Source organism: Erinaceus europaeus, chromosome 2 (assembly GCF_950295315.1).
Source record: "Erinaceus europaeus chromosome 2, mEriEur2.1, whole genome shotgun sequence".
NCBI classification, from domain to species: Eukaryota; Metazoa; Chordata; class Mammalia; order Eulipotyphla; family Erinaceidae; genus Erinaceus; species Erinaceus europaeus.
The window spans coordinates 812,142-832,881 of record NC_080163.1 but is presented as its reverse complement, the minus strand read 5'-3'; the positions used below and the strand labels follow the sequence as shown (position 1 = coordinate 832,881).

The following is a 20,740-nucleotide window of genomic DNA, read 5'->3' as shown; positions in this document are numbered from 1 at the left end:
GCGGCCGCGACGGGCGGTGTGTGGAGACACGCGGATGACGTAAGCTCGTCCAGAGGCCGCCCAGCGAGCCTCCCGCGCGCTCCCGAGCGGCCAATTAGCGCGCGGCTCCTGCGGAGGGGGCGGGTCCTCCGGCCGTGGACCAATCGGCGGCGGCGGGGGCGGGGGCAGGCCGGGAGCGTCCGCGCGTCGGTCGCAAGGGCCGGGAGGCGAGCGGCGCCATGAACATCCTGCCCAAGAAGCGGTGGCACGTCCGCAACAAGGACAATGTGGCCCGCGTGCGGCGGGACGAGGCCCAGGCCCGGGAGGAGGACAAGGAGCGGGAGCGGCGGGCGCTGCTCGCGCAGCAGGAGGTAAGCGCGGGCGGGGGCTCGAACCCGGGTCCGAGCACTTGTTTCATAGGCGGATTTGAGGGGGCAGCGAGGGGCACACAGACGGACAGACAGAAGGACAGACAGACAGGACTCGCAGCAGGGAGCGCTCTGCCCCTGTGTGGGCTGCTGTGTCTCCCTGGTGCCAGGCTGCCATGGAGTCTGCACCGTCCCCGTCCCTTGATGCCAGTCCTCCCAACCCGGTGCCCCCCGTGCCCAGCCGTCCCCCATGTCCCCCCCGTGCCCAGCCGTCCCCCATGTCCCCCGAGCCCAGCCCTCCCCCATGTCCCCCCCGTGCCCAGCCGTCCCCCATGTCCCCCCCGTGCCCAGCCCTCCCCCATGTCCCCCGAGCCCAGCCCTCCCCCATGTCCCCGTGCCCAGCCCTCCCCCATGTCCCCCCGTGCCCAGCCCTCCCCCATGTCCCCCCGTGCCCAGCCCTCCCCCATGTCCCCCCGTGCCCAGCCCTCCCCCATGTCCCCCCGTGCCCAGCCCTCCCCCATGTCCCCCCCGTGACCAGCCCTCCCCCATGTCCCCGTGCCCAGCCCTCCCCCATGTCCCCCCCCGTGCCCAGCCCTCCCCCATGTCCCCCCCCCGTGCCCAGCCCTACCCCATGTCCCCCCCCCGTGCCCAGCCCTCCCCCATATCCCCCCGTGCCCAGCCCTCCCCAATTCCCCCGTGCCCAGCCCTCCCCCATGTCCCCGTGCCCAGCCCTCCCCCATGTCCCCGTGACCAGCCCTCCCCCATGTCCCCCCCCCCGTGCCCAGCCCTCCCCCATGTCCCCGTGACCAGCCCTCCCCCATGTCCCCCGTGACCAGCCCTCCCCCATGTCCCCGTGCCCAGCCCTCCCCCATGTCCCCGTGACCAGCCCTCCCCCATGTCCCCGTGACCAGCCCTCCCCCATGTCCCCCCGTGCCCAGCCCTCCCCCATGTCCCCCCGTGCCCAGCCCTCCCCCATGTCCCCCCGTGCCCAGCCCTCCCCCATGTCCCTGTGCCCAGCCCTCCCCCATGTCCCCGTGACCAGCCCTCCCCCATGTCCCCCCCCCCCCCGTGCCCAGCCCTCCCCCATGTCCCCCGTGACCAGCCCTCCCCCATGTCCCCGTGCCCAGCCCTCCCCCATGTCCCCGTGACCAGCCATCCCCCATGTCCCCCCCCCGTGCCCAGCCCTCCCCCATGTCCCCGTGACCAGCCCTCCCCCATGTCCCCGTGACCAGCCCTCCCCCATGTCCCCCCGTGCCCAGCCCTCCCCCATGTCCCCCCGTGCCCAGCCCTCCCCCATGTCCCCCCGTGCCCAGCCCTCCCCCATGTCCCCGTGCCCAGCCCTCCCCCATGTCCCCCCCGTGCCCAGCCCTCCCCAATTCCCCCGTGCCCAGCCCTCCCCCATGTCCCCGTGCCCAGCCCTCCCCCATGTCCCCCCCCCGTGCCCAGCCCTCCCCCATGTCCCCCCCCGTGCCCAGCCCTCCCCCATGTCCCCCCCCGTGCCCAGCCCTCCCCCATATCCCCCCCGTGCCCAGCCCTCCCCAATTCCCCCGTGCCCAGCCCTCCCCCATGTCCCCGTGCCCAGCCCTCCCCCATGTCCCCGTGACCAGCCCTCCCCCATGTCCCCCCCCCGTGCCCAGCCCTCCCCCATGTCCCCGTGACCAGCCCTCCCCCATGTCCCCCGTGCCCAGCCCTCCCCCATGTCCCCGTGCCCAGCCCTCCCCCATGTCCCCGTGACCAGCCCTCCCCCATGTCCCCCCCCCGTGCCCAGCCCTCCCCCATGTCCCCGTGACCAGCCCTCCCCCATGTCCCCCGTGCCCAGCCCTCCCCCATGTCCCCCCCCCGTGCCCAGCCCTCCCCAATTCCCCCGTGCCCCATATGCCGCCTGGTGCCCCCTGCCCCCCACCAGTGCCCCCACTCCCCCTGAGGGTCCTCAGCAGCAAGAGACCCGACCTCAACCCCAAACACAGCAGCTGCTCTCACCACTCACTGTCCCGGAGCCCAGTGCAGCCTGGGTCTTTGCTTAGTGTTCCAGACAGACAGACAGACAGACACACACGAGCATCACCGCGGTGTAGATGTGTAGTGCTGGGAGTCAAACCTCCATGCCTTCATGTAGCCTCAATTCTAGGACTCTGCTTTTATTTTATTTTATTTTTTGCCTCCAGGGTTCACTGGGGCTCCATGCCTGCACTACAGATCCACTGCTCCTGGAAGTCGTTTTTCCCTTTTGTTGCCCTTGTTTATCGTTGTTGTTATTGCTGACATTGTTGGACAAGACAGAGAGAAATGGAGAGAGGAGGGGAAGACAGAGAGGAGGAGAGAAAGACAGACACCTGAAGACCTGCTTCACCACCTGTGAAGCGACTCCCCTGCAGGTGGGGAGCCGGGGGCTCGAACCGGGATCCTTATGCCGGTCCTTGCACTTTGCGCCACGTTGCCCTTAACCCACAGTGCTACCACCCGGCCCCCCTTAAAATATATTTATATTTATTAATTGGATAGAGAAATCGAGAGCAGAGAAGGAGGTACAGAAAGAGATTCCCCATCACTGCTTGCCCACATTGAACGCATCCCCACTCCCTCCCAGCTGGAGACGGGGCTTGTACTAAGGCACTTCAGGGAAAATGCAGGACACACGGTCCTGGCCAGCAGCTGACTGGCTGACTGTCCTCATGGGTGCACACGGGGCTCTGCACGCACACCCGCTGACTCCTCATGGGTGCACACGGGGCTCTGCACGCACACCCGCTGACTGTCCTCGTGGGTGCACACGGGCTCTGCACGCACACCTGCTGACTGTCCTCATGGGTGCACACGGGCTCTGCACGCACACCTGCTGACTGTCCTCATGGGTGCACACGGGGCTCTGCACGCACACCCGCTGACTCCTCATGGGTGCACACGGGGCTCTGCACGCACACCGGCTGACTGTCCTCATGGGTGCACACGGGCTCTGCACGCACACCGGCTGACTGTCCTCATGGGTGCACACGGGCTCTGCACGCACACCTGCTGACTGTCCTCATGGGTGCACACGGGCTCTGCACGCACACCCGCTGACTGTCCTCATGGGTGCACACGGGGCCCTGCACGCACACCCGCTGACTGTCCTCATGGGTGCACGTGGGGCCCTGCACGCACACCCGCTGACTGTCCTCATGGGTGCACACGGGGCCCTGCATGCACACCCGCTGACTGTCCTCGTGGGTGCACACGGGCTCTGCACGCACACCCGCTGACTGTCCTCATGGGTGCACACGGGGCCCTGCACGCACACCGGCTGACTGTCCTCGTGGGTGCACACGGGCTCTGCACGCACACCCGCTGACTGTCCTCATGGGTGCACACGGGCTCTGCACACACACCCGCTGACTCCTCATGGGTGCACACGGGGCTCTGCACGCACACCTGCTGACTGTCCTCATGGGTGCACACGGGGCTCTGCACGCACACCCGCTGACTGTCCTCGTGGGTGCACACGGGCTCTGCACGCACACCTGCTGACTGTCCTCATGGGTGCACACGGGGCCCTGCACGCACACCGGCTGACTGTCCTCGTGGGTGCACACGGGGCCCTGCACGCACACCCGCTGACTGTCCTCCTGGGTGCACACGGGGCCCTGCACGCACACCGGCTGACTGTCCTCATGGGTGCACATGGGGCTCTGCACGCACCCCCACTAACTGTCCTCGTGGGTGCACACGGGGCCCTGCACGCACACCCGCTGACTGTCCTCATGAGTGCACACAGGGCACTGACACACTGGATCTGTGTTCTTAGATTGCACACCCACTTGTTGAGCTTCCCTTCTCCCTCCCCCCCATAGTAGGAAGGAGGAGGAGTTTCCATCAGCCAGTGATAAGTGAGCTGCTCTGCTGTGGGCTGTAGGCAGAGGGGCCTTTACAGAGGGCGCTTTGTCCTGAGTCTCTTTCCTGGCTCTGGCCATAAAGGACGAGGCCCAGAGACCCTCGGGGAATCCATCTCCCAGCCTTTTTTCTGAGTTTACATGACTAATAAAGAATTGAATTTAAGGCGCCAGGTGGTGGCGCACCTGATTAAGGCACGTGTTACAGTGCGCAGGGACCTGGGATCGAGCCCCGGGCCCCCACCTCCAGGGGGAAAGCTTCACAAGTGGTGAAGCAGGGCTGCAGGTATCTCTCTGTCACCCACTTCCCTCTCGATTTCTGGCTGTCTCTATCCAAATAAATTTTAAAAAGAATGAATTGAGAAACCACACACCTGAATGCGTGTCCTTTGGAACTCATTTCAAATGAAGCAAGAGGCACCCGAGGAAGAAAGGACCCTTCTGCCTCCCTCGCCCCACACTGGCTCCGGAGACATGTGCTCGGCTGGGTGCCCCTGCTGGCTCCTAGATGTCACCTCACCGAGGAAATGTTGGTTTACAGGCACTTTATTTTCCCGTTTGTTGCCCTTGTTGTTGATTTCGTTGTTGTTGGATAGGACAGAGAAATGGAGAGAGGGGGAGAGAAAGACAGACACCTGCAGACCTGCTTCACCACCTGTGAAGCGGCTCCCCTGCAGGTGGGGAGCCGGGGGTCCAAATCGGGGATCCTTACGCCGGTCCTTGTGCTTTGCATCACATGCACTTAACCTGCTGTGCTACTGTCTGACTCCCTTATAGGTACTTTTTAATAAAAAGTATAATTTCAGGGGAGTCAGGCGGTAGTGCAGCGGGTTAAGCGCAGGTGGCGCCTTTGCAAGGACTGGCGTCAGGATCCTGGTTCGAGCCCCCGGCTCCCCACCTGCAGGGGAGTCACTTCACAGGCGGTGAAGCAGGTCTGCAGGTGTCTGTCTTTCTCTCCTCTTTCTGTCTTCCCCTCCTCTCTCCATTTCTCTCTGTCCTATCCAACAACGACATCAGTAATAGCTACAATAAAAAAAAAAACAGGGCAACAAAAGGGAATAAATACATGTTTAAAATAAAAAAATATAATTCTGTTATTTATTGGCTAGAAATTGAAAGCGACAGGGGAGGCGACAGATTGGAAATGCACTGTCACCAGCGTGTGGAATGCCCTTCAAGACTTCACACCTGGTGGTGTCAGCTCTGCCCTCCACTCAGCTCCCCACAAGCGGCGCTGGGCATGGAACTTGGCACCTCAGTCATGAAGTGCTGTGCTGTCACCAAGCCAGCTGCCTGGACGTATTCTTTTGCCTTTTTATTTTCCCTGTATAAAATGGAAATCCTGACAAGACCATAGGATAAGAAGGGCACATTGCCACACGGTGCCCACCCCCAGAACTCCGTGTTCCCCCCCTTCCACTGGAAGCTTCCCCGTTCTTTATCCCTCTGGGAGCATGCACCAGAATTCTCTATGGGGAGCAGAAGGTGGGAGTTCTGGCTTCTGTCATGGCTTCTCCACTGGCCATGGGTGTTGGTAGGTGGATCCACACCCCCAGCCTGTGTCTGTCTGTTCCTAGTGGGGCAGGGCTCTGGGGAGGGGAGGCTCCAGGACACATGGGTGAGGCCGTCTGCCCAGGGAGGTCAGGTTGGAATCATGGTAGCAGTTTATTTTTTTTAATTGAACAGGAAAGAAAGAAATTGAGAGACAGACACCTGCAGCCCTGCTTCAGCATTTGTGAACTTTTATCCCAGAAGGTGGGGACTGGGGCCTTGAACCCTTGTCTTTGAGCACTGTAGCGTGTGTGCGCGCAACCAGGCGCATCCCTGCCAGCCCCCCTCGGTCAGGTCAAAGGCCTGTTTGGTGAACCTGGGGCCTCAGAGCCTCAGCTGAAACCTTTAGAAGTTTAGGACCATTCTGCCACCGCCATGGCTCGTCTGAGGGGCAGCAGAGCAACCCCGTACGTGCGGTGCTGGGGCTGATGTCTGGGCCTCGCCCCGCCCGCCAGGGCTTCTGAGCCACTGCAGAGGGTCGAGGGCATCGCCAAGAGACCGGCCACCTGGAGCGGCTCCTTCCCGGTCTCTGGAGGAGGGCACTGTGCAGACCAGGCACGGCACCCCGACCCACGCGTGCCCCCTTCACCCCAGGCCCGCACAGAGTTCCTGCGGCAGAGAGCCAGGCGGCAGAAGGGCCTGCCCGCACCTGACACGGCCGCGCCTGGGTCCGTGGACCTGTTCCGGGGGCTGCTGGAGGAGGGCAGAGCCGTGAGCAGAGGCAACAGGGAGCACGAGGAAGAGAAGCGGCAGGAGAAGGTGAGGGCTCCCGGGCGGGGCAGCCCTCCCTCGCCCCACGCCCCTCGCCGGTGGGGCACAACTGGACTGGCCGAGCCCAACATGCTTCCCGCCCCTCCAGGAGCGGCAGGAGAAGGCGCTGGGCATCCTCACGTACCTGGGCCAGAGCGCGGCGGAGGCCCAGACCCAGCCCCCCTGGTACCAGCTCCCCCCAGAGCGCGGGGCCGCCCCGCCCGGCTCCAGTTCAGATGAGAAGACCAAGAAGCGCCTGGACCCCTTGCGGGACATGCAGAAGCAGCTGCACAGGAAGCGGCAGCATGAGGACGACGGGGCAGGGACCCGAGGCCGGAAGGAGGCGGCGGCCCGTGAGAGACCACAGCCCAGAGAGTGAGGGGGGTTCTGTTCTGCAGGCGTGGGGGGGGTGATATGGACCTGCTTGCATTCTCACACACACACACACACACACCCCGTTTCTGTCTGAGGTGCCGCTTGGCAGCCCACAGAAACAGACAGATGCTCTTTGGGGAGCTGCCAGCAGGCAGTCTGTCCGTCTGTCTGCATGTGTCCCCCCGCAGCCCCTCTGACCTCTGCCGCCCGCCCCCAGGTCTCCGTCCCTGGACCAGCTGCGAGCGGAACGTCTCCGGCGAGAGTCGGCAGAGAGGGCTCGGGCGGAGGCCCTGCTGGCCCGGGTACGAGGTGGGGCGGCCCCAGAGCAGGCGGAGGAGGAGGCGGCGGACGAAAGGCGCAGGCGCTACAACTCCCAGTTCCACCCCCAGCTGGCCCGGGGCCCCCGCCGGCAGGAGCCGCCCCCCGCCCGCTGACTGCCCTGACACCCGGCAGAGGGGCCGAGGACGGACGGGGCAGAGGCTGCGGCCACCCGGTCATAGAAAACTATTTATTCATAAATATTTTCCAAAATGAAAACAGGTCTACCAAAAAAGTCCCTCGCTGGGGAGGGAGGAGGGGCGGCTCGCCCCGGGCCCCCAGGTTGGGGCCAGGAGGAAAAAGCCTCCCAGCCGCTCCCTGCTTCCTGGGGGAGGGTGCCTGGCGGGGCCTCCCGTCCTCCAGGGCCGGGCCCTCACCTGGGCTGGGTCGCATGCGGGGCGGGGCGGGGTGGGGCAGGGCGGTCACTGGAGGTCTCGGTCCTCCAGGTAGCGGTACTCGAAAGTGAAGCCTTCCTTCTTCCGCTGGCCCCACTTCTCGTAGTCAAAGTAGATGTAGGTGCCCTGGCCGGGGGAGAAGGCGGTCAGTGAGTGCGCGAGCGCCAGGCGGTGGCCAGGGTCTGGGCCGGACGGACAGACAGACAGAGGGGACAGTGCTCAGTGCCGATGCACGGCAGGCGTGGGTCAGCGTCCCACCTACAAACCCTGAGTCCCGGGCAGGGAGGGGCTGCAGCGCGGGGGGGTTGGGGGGGGCTGAACTCCAGGGATCGGGTGGCGGGTGCCCAGCTGGGAGTCGGGCTGGTAGCACCCAGGCATCAGCCGCTGCCAGCAATGGGCCTGGCACCCCATCCATGGACACGGGAGCCGCCCCAAGAGCAGCTTCCCGCGCGGCCGGTGGGCAAAGGCGCCTAGACAGCTAGAACCCTAGCGCTGCCGTGTTGGTGTTGGGGGACGTGCCGCACGGTGGTCTGCAGTGTAGCTGGGATCGGGGGCGGGGGCTGGGCCTCACCTGCTCGAACTCATCGGTGATGGTCTTGGGCTCCTCGTGTCTCTGGAACCACATCATGTACTTGGTGTGGAACCGCCACGACTGCTTCTTCAGGGCTTTGGCGGCCAAGTACTGCGCCTTCGTGCCCTGCGGGAGACAGACGGGGTGGAGGGCTTTGGCGACCAGGCGCTGCACCCCAGCGCCCTGCGGGAGACAGTGGGGGGGACGGGCGTGGGGTCGGCGGGGCACCTGGCTGAACTAGGGCCCCTGCGATGGAGTGGGCTCACCGCCCAGGGCCGGGTGCAGAGCGTACCACTGCTGGCCAGGAGAAGGCAGCGGGGGCTGGCTCTGTGAGGGTCACGGGGGGGGGGGGGGGAAACGGGGCCCTCGCAGCCTCCAGGGAGGCTGACGTGGGAGGGAGCGAGCTGGGCCCAGGACCGGGGAGGGGGAGCGGCCGCAGTGGGACACCCACCTCGCCCCTCCAGCCCGAGGGGGGACGGCGGCGGTGGCGGCGTGGCCGGGGCCCTGCTGTACCTCCAGATAGTAGAAGATGAAGAAGAGCGTCTCGGTGGACAGGCGCTGGTAGAACTCCACCGTGTCCGAGTGCGGGGGTGGCATCTGGTGGTGGTAGGGGGGCGTCGGGCAGGGGTTCCGGGGCAGGTACTGCCTGTGGGGGGCGGCAGGTCAGTGCAGCCCCCGACGGCGGGAGGGCAGGTCACCTGCTTTCCCCGGGAGGAAGCCTTCTGGGCAACCACCTCACCTGATGCGCTCGGAGTCAGAGGGGTGGGGCATGTGGTGCCAGGCGGCCTCCTCCATGGCCTGCTGGTACAGCTGCTCCTTGGTGAGGGGCACGGGCCCCAGCGGACACACGCCCAGCGACAGCGGGATGCTCACCTCGGACAGCTGCAGGGGCGGCTGGGAGGAGGCGGGCGGGGCCGACGAGCCGCTGAGGATGATGTCTGCGGGAGGGGGGGCCGGGGCCCTGGGTGAGGCCAGCTGTCTCGGTCAAGCCAAGCCCCTCTGGCCAGCCGGGCCTTCCCCGGGCCCCTCCTCACCTCGCTCCGTCAGGTGCAGTGCCGGCACGGGGTCCTCGATGCCCGAGCTGATGGCGGCCCGCTCAGCCATGGACTTGAGAGAGCTCAGGGGCTCGGGGGCCTGGGGGGAAGCGGACCTGGCTGAGGGGGGCAGGGCCGGCCAGGACTCCAAGGGTCCGATAGCAGAGGACACCAGCACCCCAGGCGAGGAGAGCCCCCCGTCCAGGGCCCCACCACAGCCTGTGACGGTGACCGGTGGGGCTGGCCTGCCACCCCTCACCTAACTGAGCGCACAGCATTCTGATGCCCAGAGCCTCTGGGGAACACCCCTCTGCCCCCATAACCAGCCGGCCACAGGCCACAGAAGGTGGTGGGGTTGAGGGGCTTCTGCCTCTAGTCTACGCTGACCTGTTTCCGTGGGTGGCCCACAGCCCGTGAGGAGCCTCTGCCCTCCCCTCCCGTCTGGACCTGTGGGAGGTGGGAAGCCAGCACGTGCCCAGAACAGCGGCCCGGGAGGGAGCGGACAGTGGTGAGTGGGGAGGGCCCAGAGGGGAGGGGAGAGCCCACCTTGATCTCCGGGGCGGTGCTAAACTGCGGAGGGCCATTGAGCAGGGCACCGGCTGTCTTGGCTTCACTGAAGCTGGGTGTCGGGGAACCGGGGGGGTTCACGGGCAGGGGTACCAAGAGGCTGGGTCCCCCTGCGCTGTTCCCTGAGCCTGGGGCAACGCCCCCAGACCCTGTCGGAGCTGCCGGACTGGGTTCCTTCCTAAGGGGAGCAGAAGGGGGCACAGAGGTTGGGATGGATGGACAGGAGAGTCTGGGGAAGTAGAGGGACACACAGGCGAGCACATGCTCCCGGGCAAGGAGGGTCTGGGGTCACTTCCTGTCTTGTCACGTGGAGGAGGCAGAAGCAGGAAGTCTCTGGGTGCCCGGAGATCAGGCAGGTGTAGCCCTCCACTCAGAAAACAAGGCTCCCTGGGCAGCCCCCCAGGGCTGGGTGGGCTAGGAGTCGGGACACCCCTGTGCCCTCTGGAAGCTAGGCTGGTGAGCGCCTGGAGACCCGGGCCCCTGCCAAGGCTGGACACTCACGACGTGCTGGGAGGCGGGTTGTGGGGCCCGGACGGGGGGCCCAGGGACTGGCTGCCGGCGCTGCTGCCCCCACTGCTGAGTGCCGCCTCTGCGGGGCTGTCTGCCACCACCGAGCTGTAGCCTAGAGAGAGGGGAGGGGTGAGAGGACACCATGGCACCATGGAGCCAGGGGCACCTCCGCACAGGCCCCTGCTTACTGGTGGCGCCGTTCTGCTTCCCGGCACCTCCTCCTCCACCGCTGCTGCTGCTGCCGCCGCCCCCGCCGGGCTGAACGCTGGGGGGCCGGGGCTGGGCGGTGCTGGTCCCGCTGGGGGCCGGCGGCGCCACCGCCTGGGCATAGGGGGCGGGCGTGCCCGAGTTGTGGCCGGGGGCTGGGCTGGCCTTGGGGCCTAGGGCACTTGGGGGTGCTGGCGCAGCAGGGGACCCGTTGTTGCCGGAGGTGGTGCTCAAGGCGGACGTGGTGGGTGGGGGGCCGGAGGGGTAGCTGGGTGGCACAGCTGGGGACTGAGGGTGCTGGCCGCTGTGGACGGGCTTGGAGCCGTTTTTGGCTGGAGACTGCAGTGGAGAAAGAAGAGGCCTGCCGTCACCCCCACTAGCTCACTGAAGCCCGAGCGCCCCCACCGGAAAGGCCTCCGACCGGCTCCCCTGCCGCCTGCCCGGGAGACCTCGGGGGAAGCCGGCACTCAGAGCTCGTCCCACAAGGAGACGAGGACACGCAGCCGGCGACTGGGAGCCGCTCGGAATGCAGCTCTCGGGGCCTCACAGCAGCCCCGGGGTGGCCGGCCAGCCTTCCAGCAGGCAGAGGCACCCGGCCCATCACCAAGGCCACAGGCACAAGCACGCCCCTTCCCCTGGCACCACACCCACCACGCACCTAGGTTCCAGTCCGGTCCCGGCACCCGAGGGAGGGCCCCAGGCCCCTCCCTCTCTCTCCCTCCCTCTCTCTCTCTCATCCTTTGGTGACAGAGAAGCTGAGAGGGAGCGGGAAACAGAGAGCCCCCGCAGCCCTGCTTCTCGGCTCACAGCTACCCCTACGGGCACGAGGGGGCATCAGAGGGGCGTCAGCCCGGCCCCTGAGCATGCGAACGCGCCCTCAGCCTAGCGCACCACGGCCCGCCTCCCGCCTCCCGGGGGCCTCCCAGAGTCAAGTGCGTGAACAGAACCCACCGCTGAGAACAGGCCAGAGAAGCACTTCTGCTCTGGGACCGAGTTCAGCGAAGCCACGGGGCTCGCCGGCCTCTGCCTCTCAGGCTGCCGGGCCCAGGGCTGCGCCTGGCCCTCACATGCCGCCGGGAACCTGTCGACAAGCGACTGTCCGGTCAGCGCCCAGGCCAGCAGACCCACCTGGCTGACTTCACTGTCCGTCGAGCGTCCCCTCTTCTTGTCGTCTTCGGAATTTTCCTAATGACAAGCACGGGTGCCAAGCGCGGTCAGAAACGCATGTGACGGAGGCCCCAACAGACACCGGCCTCTGAGCCTCCGGGGCTGGGACCCAGACACCGTCCGTCAGGTCAGCCCCGGTCCCGGCCCAGGCCCCGTCCCCCGCTCACCGTGGTGCAGTTGGCCGGGCTGGGCGGGATGGGGGAGCTGGAGGTGGTGGAGGTGGGCGTGCTGCTGGACTGGTTGAAGATCTCGTCCTCCATGTGGCTGTGGCTGGGGGGGGAGGTGGCGACCAGCGCCTGTGCTGTGGGGGCAGGGGGCCGTCAGTCCGGCGGCCGCCCCCGCCCGCCCGCCCGCCCGCCCGCCCGCAGCGGGGCTCACTCACGAATGTCCTCGAGGTCCAGGTCATCATAGAGGAACTCGTTCTCCTCGAAGTCGGGGTCCTGGGAGGAGTCGACGTAGTACTCCACGTCGTCCTTGATCTTGCGGATGGCGTCCACCAGGATGGAGTCGTTGTCCAGCATGCGCAGGATGGTCTCCAGCATGCGTACGTGGTAGCGGTGCTTCTCCACGTGGCGCTTCAGGCCCTCGATCCGGTCCTGCTTCTGCTGGCGAGCCCAGGGCCCGGCTCAGGGCTGCCTCCGACCCGGCCGCCCCGCAGAGCTGAGCTCAGACCTCCCAGCCCCGCCCCCAGGCCCAGAGCCTCCCCCTGCGCTGCCCGTCCTCCGGGTCCTTCCCGTCACCTCACCCCAGGCCAGGCGGGCCGGGCGCCACCCACCCAGCCACCCAGCCACCCTGCCCCTCCCCTCCCCTCCCCTCCCCTCCCCTCGGGGCGCCGGGTCCCCCCACTCACGTCCTTGTCGCCCTTCTTCTTGCGCGTCTGCACCGACAGCGACTCCACCTCGCTCTCAAACTGGTCCACCTGCATGTTCAGCGTGTCGATGGTGTTCTGGGGGTCAGGGGGCAGTCAGCCTGAGCCCGCCGCACGGCCAGGCCGGGGCCCCGCGCCCCCCCCCGACCGACTCACCGTGAGCCACTGGCCGACCTCCTCCTTCTCCTTCTGCGCAGGGTCCACCTTCTGGGCCAGGCCCAGGCCCTCCTTGCTGTAGGCTTTGGTCTTGGTCTCCCGCTCCACGACTTTGAAGCGCTCCATTTGCTGCGGAGGCGGCACTCGGTGGGCGTCCCGGTGGGAGGAGCGGGCGAGGGCACCCTGACCCCTGACCCCCACGCCGGGCGGCGCCGGGGCTCCTACCGTCTCAATGAGCTTGCGGTTGTCGACGAGCTGCCGTTTGTCCTTGATCTCGTTGGACGCCACCCATGTCTTGATCTGGTCCCTCAGTCGCTGCAGGGGAGGGTGGGCGGGACAGACTCCCTCAGGATTCGGGACAGAGGGATGGAGGCCCGCCCGGCCTTCCCACCCTGCGGCGGCGGCGGCTCACCTGAAGCTTCTTGATCTCCTTCTTGAGGTCAGCCTCGTACTTCTCCTTCTGGTTCGCGTTGGCCGCATTGTGCAGCTGCGGACGGACAGGGAGACAGGCCCCAGGCGTCACCGGCCACCCGCTCCCAGCACCCCGCGCCCACAGGGTGCTCGGCCCCTCTCCCTCCCCGCCCTGCTGGAGGCGGCTGCCGCACCTTCTGCCAAATGTCCTCGAACTGCTCCACGCCCTCGGACACCTTCTTGAGGCAGCGGTCGATCTCACCTGGCGGGAGGAGGCGGCGTCAGGGTCCCGCCCGGGCGGCGGGGGCCGGGGGCACGGGGCGGGCGCCTACCTTGCAGTTTGCGCTTGTCCGCCATCTTCCTGCCTACAGGCGCGCGCTCTTCATACTCTTGGGGACGGGGGCTGCGGGACAGGGCGGAGGAGACGCGTCGGCCAGACCCCGACGCTCGGGGGCCGGGGGGTGACGGGACATGCCTGCCTGCCCGCAGGATCCGGGAGATGTCGGAGGGCCCCGCCCGCGCCAGAGCCGCACCAGCCTGGGATGGGCTTCCCTCCGGGGCGCCGGGACAGGCGGGAGGCCAGCTTGGGGCGACCCCGAAGCCGAGAGGCAGCGCCCTGCCCCGCGAAGGGCCTCGGGTGGGGAGCTGCGTCGCCCTGGCCGTGGGGGTGGCCGTGGGGGAAGCCGGCACCCAGGTGGATGCCGAGGACCCCAGAGAGGCTGGCTCTCCCCCGGCGGAGACCGCACCCACCCAGCAGAACCACGGACACGGGCCGCAGCGCACCCGCGGGCCGGGGTTCAGAAGGGCTGAGGCGGGAGGGTCTCGACCCCAGAGGACCCAGGCGGCGCTCTCCCTGCAGAGGGCGGGGAGCCCAGCGAGGAGAGCAGGGCCGCCCCCGACACGGCTCGGGGCCCACGCCAGGGTCCAGGCCCAGCCCTGGGTGCACAGGGGTGGGAGTGGGGGTCAGCAGGGGTGCGGGAGGGGTCTGAGGGGCACAGAGAGTTCTGCAGGGATTCTAGAAGTGTCTGCAGGGGTGCGGGAGGGGTCTGAGGGGCACAGAGAGTTCTGCAGGGATTCTAGAAGTGTCTGCAGGGGTGCAGGAGGTGTCTGCAGGGGTGAGAGAGGGTGTCTGCAGGGGTGCGGGAGGTGTCTGCAGGGGTGAGAGAGGGTGTCTGCAGGGGTGAGGGAGGGTGTCTGCAGGGGTGCGGGAGGTGTCTGCAGGGGTGAGAGAGGGTGTCTGCAGGGGTGCGGGAGGTGTCTGCAGGGGTGAGAGAGGGTGTCTGCAGGGGTGAGAGAGGGTGTCTGCAGGGGTGCGGGAGGTGTCTGCAGGGGTGAGAGAGGGTGTCTGCAGGGGTGCAGGAGGTGTCTGCAGGGGTGAGAGAGGGTGTCTGCAGGGGTGAGAGAGGGTGTCTACAGGGGTGAGAGAGGGTGTCTGCAGGGGTGCAGGAGGTGTCTGCAGGGGTGAGAGAGGGTGTCTGCAGGGGTGCAGGAGGTGTCTGCAGGGGTGAGGGAGGGTGTCTGCAGGGGTGCGGGTGGTGTCTGCAGGGGTGAGAGAGGGTGTCTGCAGGCGTGTCTGCAGGGGTGCGGGAGTTGTCTGCAGGGGTGCGAGAGGGTGTCTGCAGGGGTGCAGGAGGTGTCTGCAGGGGTGAGAGAGGGTGTCTGCAGGGGTGAGGGAGGTGTCTGCAGGAGTGAGAGAGGGTGTCTGCAGGGGTGCAGGAGGTGTCTGCAGGGGTGAGAGAGGGTGTCTGCAGGGGTGAGAGAGGGTGTCTGCAGGGGTGAGAGAGGGTGTCTGCAGGGGTGCAGGAGGTGTCTGCAGGGGTGAGAGAGGGTGTCTGCAGGGGTGCAGGAGGTGTCTGCAGGGGTGAGGGAGGGTGTCTGCAGGGGTGCGGGTGGTGTCTGCAGGGGTGAGAGAGGGTGTCTGCAGGCGTGTCTGCAGGGGTGCGGGAGTTGTCTGCAGGAGTGAGAGAGGGTGTCTGCAGGGGTGCAGGAGGTGTCTGCAGGGGTGAGAGAGGGTGTCTGCAGGGGTGCAGGAGGTGTCTGCAGGGGTGAGGGAGGGTGTCTGCAGGGGTGCGGGAGGTGTCTGCAGGGGTGAGAGAGGGTGTCTGCAGGGGTGCGGGAGTTGTCTGCAGGGGTGCGAGAGGGTGTCTGCAGGGGTGCAGGAGGTGTCTGCAGGGGTGAGAGAGGGTGTCTGCAGGGGTGCGGGAGGTGTCTGCAGGGGTGAGAGAGGGTGTCTGCAGGGGTGCAGGAGGTGTCTGCAGGGGTGAGGGAGGGTGTCTGCAAGCGTGTCTGCAGGGGTGCGGGAGTTGTCTGCAGCGGTGCGAGAGGGTGTCTGCAGGGGTGAGAGAGGGTGTCTGCAGGGGTGCGGGAGGTGTCTGCAGGGGTGCGGGAGGTGTCTGCAGGGGTGAGAGGGTGTCTGCAGGGGTGAGGGAGGGTGTCTGCAGGGGTGAGGGAGGGTGTCTGCTGGGGTGCGGGAGGTGTCTGCAGGGGTGAGGGAGGTGTCTGCAGGGGTGAGGGAGGGTGTCTGCAGGGGTGCGGGAGGTGTCTGCAGGGGTGCGGGAGTGTCTGCAGGGGTGAGGGAGGGTGTCTGCAGGGGTGAGGGAGGGTGTCTGCTGGGGTGCGGGAGGTGTCTGCAGGGGTGAGAGAGGGTGTCTGCAGGGGTGCGGGAGGTGTCTGCAGGGGTGAGGGAGGGTGTCTGCAGGGGTGAAGGAGGTGTCTGCAGGGGTGAGGGAGGGTGTCTGCAGGGATGAGGGAGGGTGTCTGCAGGGATGAGGGAGGGTGTCTGCAGGGGTGCGGGAGGTGTCTGCAGGTGTGAGAGAAGGTCTCTGCAGGGGTGCGGGAGGGTGTTTGTAGGGGTGAGGGTGGTGTCCGCAGGGGTGTGGGAGGTTGTCTGCAGGGGTGAGGTAGGTGTCTGCAGGGGTGAGGGTGTCTGCAGGGGTGAGGGAGGTGTCTGCAGGGGTGAGAGAGGGTGTCTGCAGGGGTGAGAGAGGGTGTCTGCAGGGGTGAGGGAGGGTGTCTGCAGGGGTGAGGGAGGGTGTCTGCAGGGGTGAGGGAGGTGTCTGCAGGGGTGAGAGAGGGTGTCTGCAGGGGTGCAGGAGGTGTCTGCAGGGGTGAGGGAGGGTGTCTGCAGGGGTGAGGGAGGGTGTCTGCAGGGGTGAGGGAGGGTGTCTGCAGGGGTGCGGGAGGTGTCTGCAGGGGTGCGGGAGGGTGTCTGCAGGGGTGAGAGAGGTGTCTGCAGGGGTGAGAGAGGGTGTCTGCAGGGGTGAGGGAGGGTGTCTGCAGGGGTGAGGGAGGGTGTCTGCAGGGGTGAGGGAGGTGTCTGCAGGGGTGAGAGAGGGTGTCTGCAGGGGTGCAGGAGGTGTCTGCAGGGGTGAGGGAGGGTGTCTGCAGGGGTGAGGGAGGGTGTCTGCAGGGGTGAGGGAGGGTGTCTGCAGGGGTGCGGGAGGTGTCTGCAGGGGTGAGGGAGGGTGTCTGCAGGGGTGAGGGAGGTGTCTGCAGGGGTGAGAGAGGGTGTCTGCAGGGGTGCAGGAGGTGTCTGCAGGGGTGAGGGAGGGTGTCTGCAGGGGTGAGAGAGGGTGTCTGCAGGGGTGAGGGAGGGTGTCTGCTGGGGTGAGGGAGGTGTCTGCAGGGGTGAGAGAGGGTGTCTGCAGGGGTGCAGGAGGTGTCTGCAGGGGTGAGGGAGGGTGTCTGCAAGCGTGTCTGCAGGGGTGCGGGAGTTGTCTGCAGCGGTGCGAGAGGGTGTCTGCAGGGGTGCAGGAGGTGTCTGCAGGGGTGAGAGAGAGTGTCTGTAGGGGTGAGGGAGGGTGTCTGCAGGGGTGAGGGTGTCTGCAGGGGTGAGGGAGGGTGTCTGCTGGGGTGCGGGAGGTGTCTGCAGGGGTGAGGGAGGGTGTCTGCAGGGGTGAGGGAGGGTGTCTGCAGGGGTGCAGGAGGTGTCTGCAGGGGTGAGGGAGGGTGTCTGCAGGGGTGAGGGAGGGTGTCTGCAGGGGTGAGGGAGGGTGTCTGCAGGGGTGCGGGAGGTGTCTGCAGGGGTGCGGGAGGTGTCTGCAGGGGTGAGGGAGGGTGTCTGCAGGGGTGCGGGAGGTGTCTGCAGGGGTGAGGGAGGGTGTCTGCAGGGGTGAGGGAGGGTGTCTGCAGGGGTGAGGGAGGGTGTCTGCAGGGGTGAGGGAGGGTGTCTGCAGGGGTGAGGGAGGGTGTCTGCAGGGGTGAGGGAGGTGTCTGCAGGGGTGAGAGAGGGTGTCTGCAGGGGTGAGAGAGGGTGTCTGCAGGGGTGCAGGAGGTGTCTGCAGGGGTGAGGGAGGGTGTCTGCAGGGGTGAGGGAGGGTGTCTGCAGGGGTGAGGGAGGGTGTCTGCAGGGGTGAGGGAGGTGTCTGCAGGGGTGCGGGAGGTGTCTGCAGGGGTGAGGGAGGGTGTCTGCAGGGGTGAGGGAGGGTGTCTGCAGGGGTGAGAGAGGGTGTCTGCAGGGGTGCAGGAGGTGTCTGCAGGGGTGAGGGAGGGTGTCTGCAGGGGTGAGGGAGGGTGTCTGCAGGGGTGAGGGAGGGTGTCTGCAGGGGTGAGGGAGGTGTCTGCAGGGGTGCGGGAGGTGTCTGCAGGGGTGAGGGAGGGTGTCTGCAGGGGTGAGGGAGGGTGTCTGCAGGGGTGAGGGAGGGTGTCTGCAGGGGTGAGGGAGGGTGTCTGCAGGGGTGAGGGAGGGTGTCTGCAGGGGTGCGGGAGGTGTCTGCAGGGGTGAGGGAGGGGGTCTGCAGGGGTGAGGGAGGGTGTCTGCAGGGGTGAGGGAGGTGTCTGCAGGGGTGCGGGAGGTGTCTGCAGGGGTGAGGGAGGGTGTCTGCAGGGGTGAGGGAGGGTGTCTGCAGGGGTGAGGGAGGGTGTCTGCAGGGGTGAGGGAGGGTGTCTGCAGGGGTGATGGAGGGTGTCTGCAGGGGTGAGGGAGGGTGTCTGCAGGGGTGCGGGAGGTGTCTGCAGGGGTGAGGGAGGGGGTCTGCAGGGGTGAGGGAGGGTGTCTGCAGGGGTGAGGGAGGTGTCTGCAGGGGTGAGGGAGGGTGTCTGCAGGGGTGAGGGAGGTGTCTGCAGGGGTGAGAGAGGGTGTCTGCAGGGGTGAGAGAGGGTGTCTGCAGGGGTGCAGGAGGTGTCTGCAGGGGTGAGAGAGGGTGTCTGCAGGGGTGCAGGAGGTGTCTGCAGGGATGAGGGAGGGTGTCTGCAGGGGTGCAGGAGGTGTCTGCAGGGGTGAGGGAGGGTGTCTGCAGGGGTGAGGGAGGGTGTCTGCAGGGGTGCAGGAGGTGTCTGCAGGGGTGAGAGAGGGTGTCTGCAGGGGTGAGGGAGGGTGTCTGCAGGGGTGAGGGAGGGTGTCTGCAGGGGTGATGGAGGGTGTCTGCAGGGGTGAGGGAGGGTGTCTGCAGGGGTGAGGGAGGGTGTCTGCAGGGGTGAGGGAGGGTGTCTGCAGGGGTGCGGCGGGGCGCCCGCAGGGGTGTTTGCGGCGGGGCGCCCGCAGGGGTGTGTGCGGCGGGGCGTCCGCGGAGGTGCGGCGGGGCGCCCGCAGGGGTGTGTGCGGCGGGGCGTCGCAGGGTGGGGGCGTCACGCGCGCAGGACCCGACGGCGGGGTCTGGGCCGGGGGTGACCGTCCCAAGGCCGCGGACGCAATGGAGGCCCGTGTGCGGGGCCGCGCCCTCCCGCTTCCCGCCCGGGGGTGGACGGACCCGCACCCGCACCCGCACCCGCGCCGCCGCCCCGCTCGGACCCGCGCCCGGGAGGCAGGGCCGCCGCTCTCACCGCAGGAGCCGGCGCCGCCGCCGAGGAGCGAAGCGCGACGGGGGAGGCGAGCGCCCGCCTCCTCGCGCCCCGGGCCCGGACGCTCTCGCGATATCGGCGCGGCGCGCGAGCGGGGGCCCCGGCGGGCCCGGGCTGGCTGTGGACGACGGGGGTCGGGCGCAGAGGAGGCCGCGGCGTCTGTCGATGGCTCCGCGGAAGCTGACGGGCCCGGTCCAAGATGGCGGCGGCGGCGGCGGCGGCGGCGGAGGCCTCCCCACCTCTCTCCTCGTCTCTGGCGCCGGCCCGCCCCCGGCCCCGAATGGCGGCCGTTCATTGCTCCCGCTGCGCGTCGCTCCGGCCCCTCGGGCGCCTCCTATTGGCTGCTGCGGGGGATGCGGCCGGCCTCTCCGCGTGGATTGGCTCTGCGCTCCAAAGCGCGGCGTTCGATTGGCTCCGGCACAGGCCGCCCTCATTGGCTGGGGCTTGCGCCCTCGCCCCGCCTCCTGCTCCCGCCTCAGGGCACAACACGCCAGCGCGAGGACCCGCGTGTCAATCAAGCGGCCTGGGCCGTGATGATTGGGCGCCACTGGCCGGGGGAGGAGCCAGTCTTCGGGCGTTTCCAACTGGCTGTGCAGGCTCTGCGCCGGAGCTATTGGCCGCCCCGGAAGTGGGCGGGGAGTGCGGAGGGAGGCGCGGCGAGCGGGCTTTCTCCGCCCGGAGCCTAAAGGGAGACGCCGGGGAGCGGGGCCCCAAGCCACCTGCCAATCAAAATCGCTCGGGGGCCGTGGAGGCCGAGCCCGGCGCGCGGCCACGCCCCTTTGCCTTCATTGGTTCGGGCTCTTGCCGCTCATCCGCGTCTGGCCAGTAGCGCGGCGAGGAGGAGGGTCCCGCCCACGGAGCGTGTGAAACGGGGCGGGGCCCGCGGGCAGGGGACCGAGGCGTCGCCTGTGCCGCACCGCGCCACCCGGCACCCCACCACCTGCGCCGCACCCCGCCACCTGCGCCGCACCCCGCCACCCGGCACCCCGCCACCTGCGCCGCACCCCGCCACCCGGCACCCCGCCACCTGTGCCGCATCCCGCCACCCGGCAACCCGCCACCCTGCCATTTGCACCCCGCCACCTGCGCCGCACCCCGGCACCCCGCCACCTGTGCCGCATCCCGCCACCCCGTCACCTGCGCCGCACCTCGCCACCCTGCACCCCGTCACCTGCGCCGCACCCCGGCATCCCGCACCCCGCCACCTGCGCCGCACCCGGCACCCGGCACCCCGCCACCTGCGCCGCACCTCGCCACCCCGTCACCTGCGCCGCACCATGGCATCCCGCACCCCGCCACCTGCGCCGCACCCCGCCACCTGCACCGCACCCCGTCACCTGCGCCGCACACCCCGCCACCCTGCCATCTGCACCCCGCCACCTGCGCCGCACCCCGCCACCCCGGCACCCTGCCATCTGCACCCCCGCCACCTGCGCCGCACCCCGGCACCCGCCACCCCGCCACCCCGGCACCCTGCCATCTGCACCCCCGCCACCTGCACCGCACCCCAGCACCCGGCACCCTGCCATCTGCACCCCGCCACCTGCGCCACACCCCAGCACCCGGCACCCCGGCACCCTGCCATCTGCACCCCGCCACCTGCGCCGCACCCCAGCACCCGGCACCCCGCCACCCCGGCACCCTGCCATCTGCACCCCGCCACCTGCGACGCACCCCGGCACCCTGGCACCCCGGCTTTGGGTTTGGCGAGGGAGCCTCCAGGGCCTGAGGCCCACATCCCAGCGCCTCCTCCTGCCTGGCTGCAAGTGTCCCAAGGTTGGGGCGACCCCGGTGCCCGTCGGCCCGGTGGGGGGCTCTCTTCTGCCTCCCCAGGCCAGGCGGAGAGGACGGACCCAGGGCGGTTTCCCT

The 20,740-nt window shown here is 68.2% G+C and overlaps 2 protein-coding genes and 1 long non-coding RNA gene across 4 annotated transcripts; 1 reads left to right on the top strand and 2 right to left on the bottom strand.

Annotated features, from left to right (window-relative positions):
- Nucleotides 1-182: 182 nt before the first annotated feature.
- LENG1 (leukocyte receptor cluster member 1) lies at nt 183-7,426 on the top strand. The gene is made up of 4 exons (XM_007538716.3): nt 183-350; nt 6,359-6,523; nt 6,624-6,889; nt 7,107-7,426. Exons 1-4 carry the CDS (start codon nt 219-221, stop codon nt 7,321-7,323), a joined length of 780 nt encoding a protein of 259 aa, XP_007538778.2. The 5' UTR covers nt 183-218; the 3' UTR covers nt 7,324-7,426.
- On the bottom strand, nt 7,384-19,181 carry CNOT3 (CCR4-NOT transcription complex subunit 3). 2 transcript variants are annotated; one of them, XM_060172802.1, is made up of 18 exons: nt 18,854-19,099; nt 13,426-13,496; nt 13,288-13,355; nt 13,095-13,169; nt 12,908-12,997; nt 12,683-12,811; nt 12,509-12,604; nt 12,041-12,260; nt 11,826-11,959; nt 11,620-11,676; nt 10,473-10,830; nt 10,276-10,396; nt 9,754-9,952; nt 9,208-9,307; nt 8,913-9,111; nt 8,687-8,819; nt 8,174-8,299; nt 7,384-7,728 (listed from the first exon to the last, which is right to left on the bottom strand). In XM_060172802.1, exons 2-18 carry the CDS (start codon nt 13,448-13,450, stop codon nt 7,630-7,632), a joined length of 2,229 nt encoding a protein of 742 aa, XP_060028785.1. In that variant the 5' UTR covers nt 13,451-13,496; nt 18,854-19,099; the 3' UTR covers nt 7,384-7,629. The 2 variants fall into 2 exon arrangements, with proteins under 2 accessions (XP_060028785.1, XP_060028792.1); XM_060172809.1 differs by lacking the exon at nt 13,426-13,496 and having other exon boundaries at nt 18,854-19,181.
- Nucleotides 19,182-19,494: 313 nt separating this feature from the next.
- On the bottom strand, nt 19,495-20,227 carry LOC132536893 (uncharacterized). The gene is made up of 3 exons (XR_009548428.1): nt 20,209-20,227; nt 20,077-20,109; nt 19,495-19,777 (listed from the first exon to the last, which is right to left on the bottom strand). It is a non-coding gene; the product is annotated as an uncharacterized LOC132536893 (long non-coding RNA).
- Nucleotides 20,228-20,740: the final 513 nt, after the last annotated feature.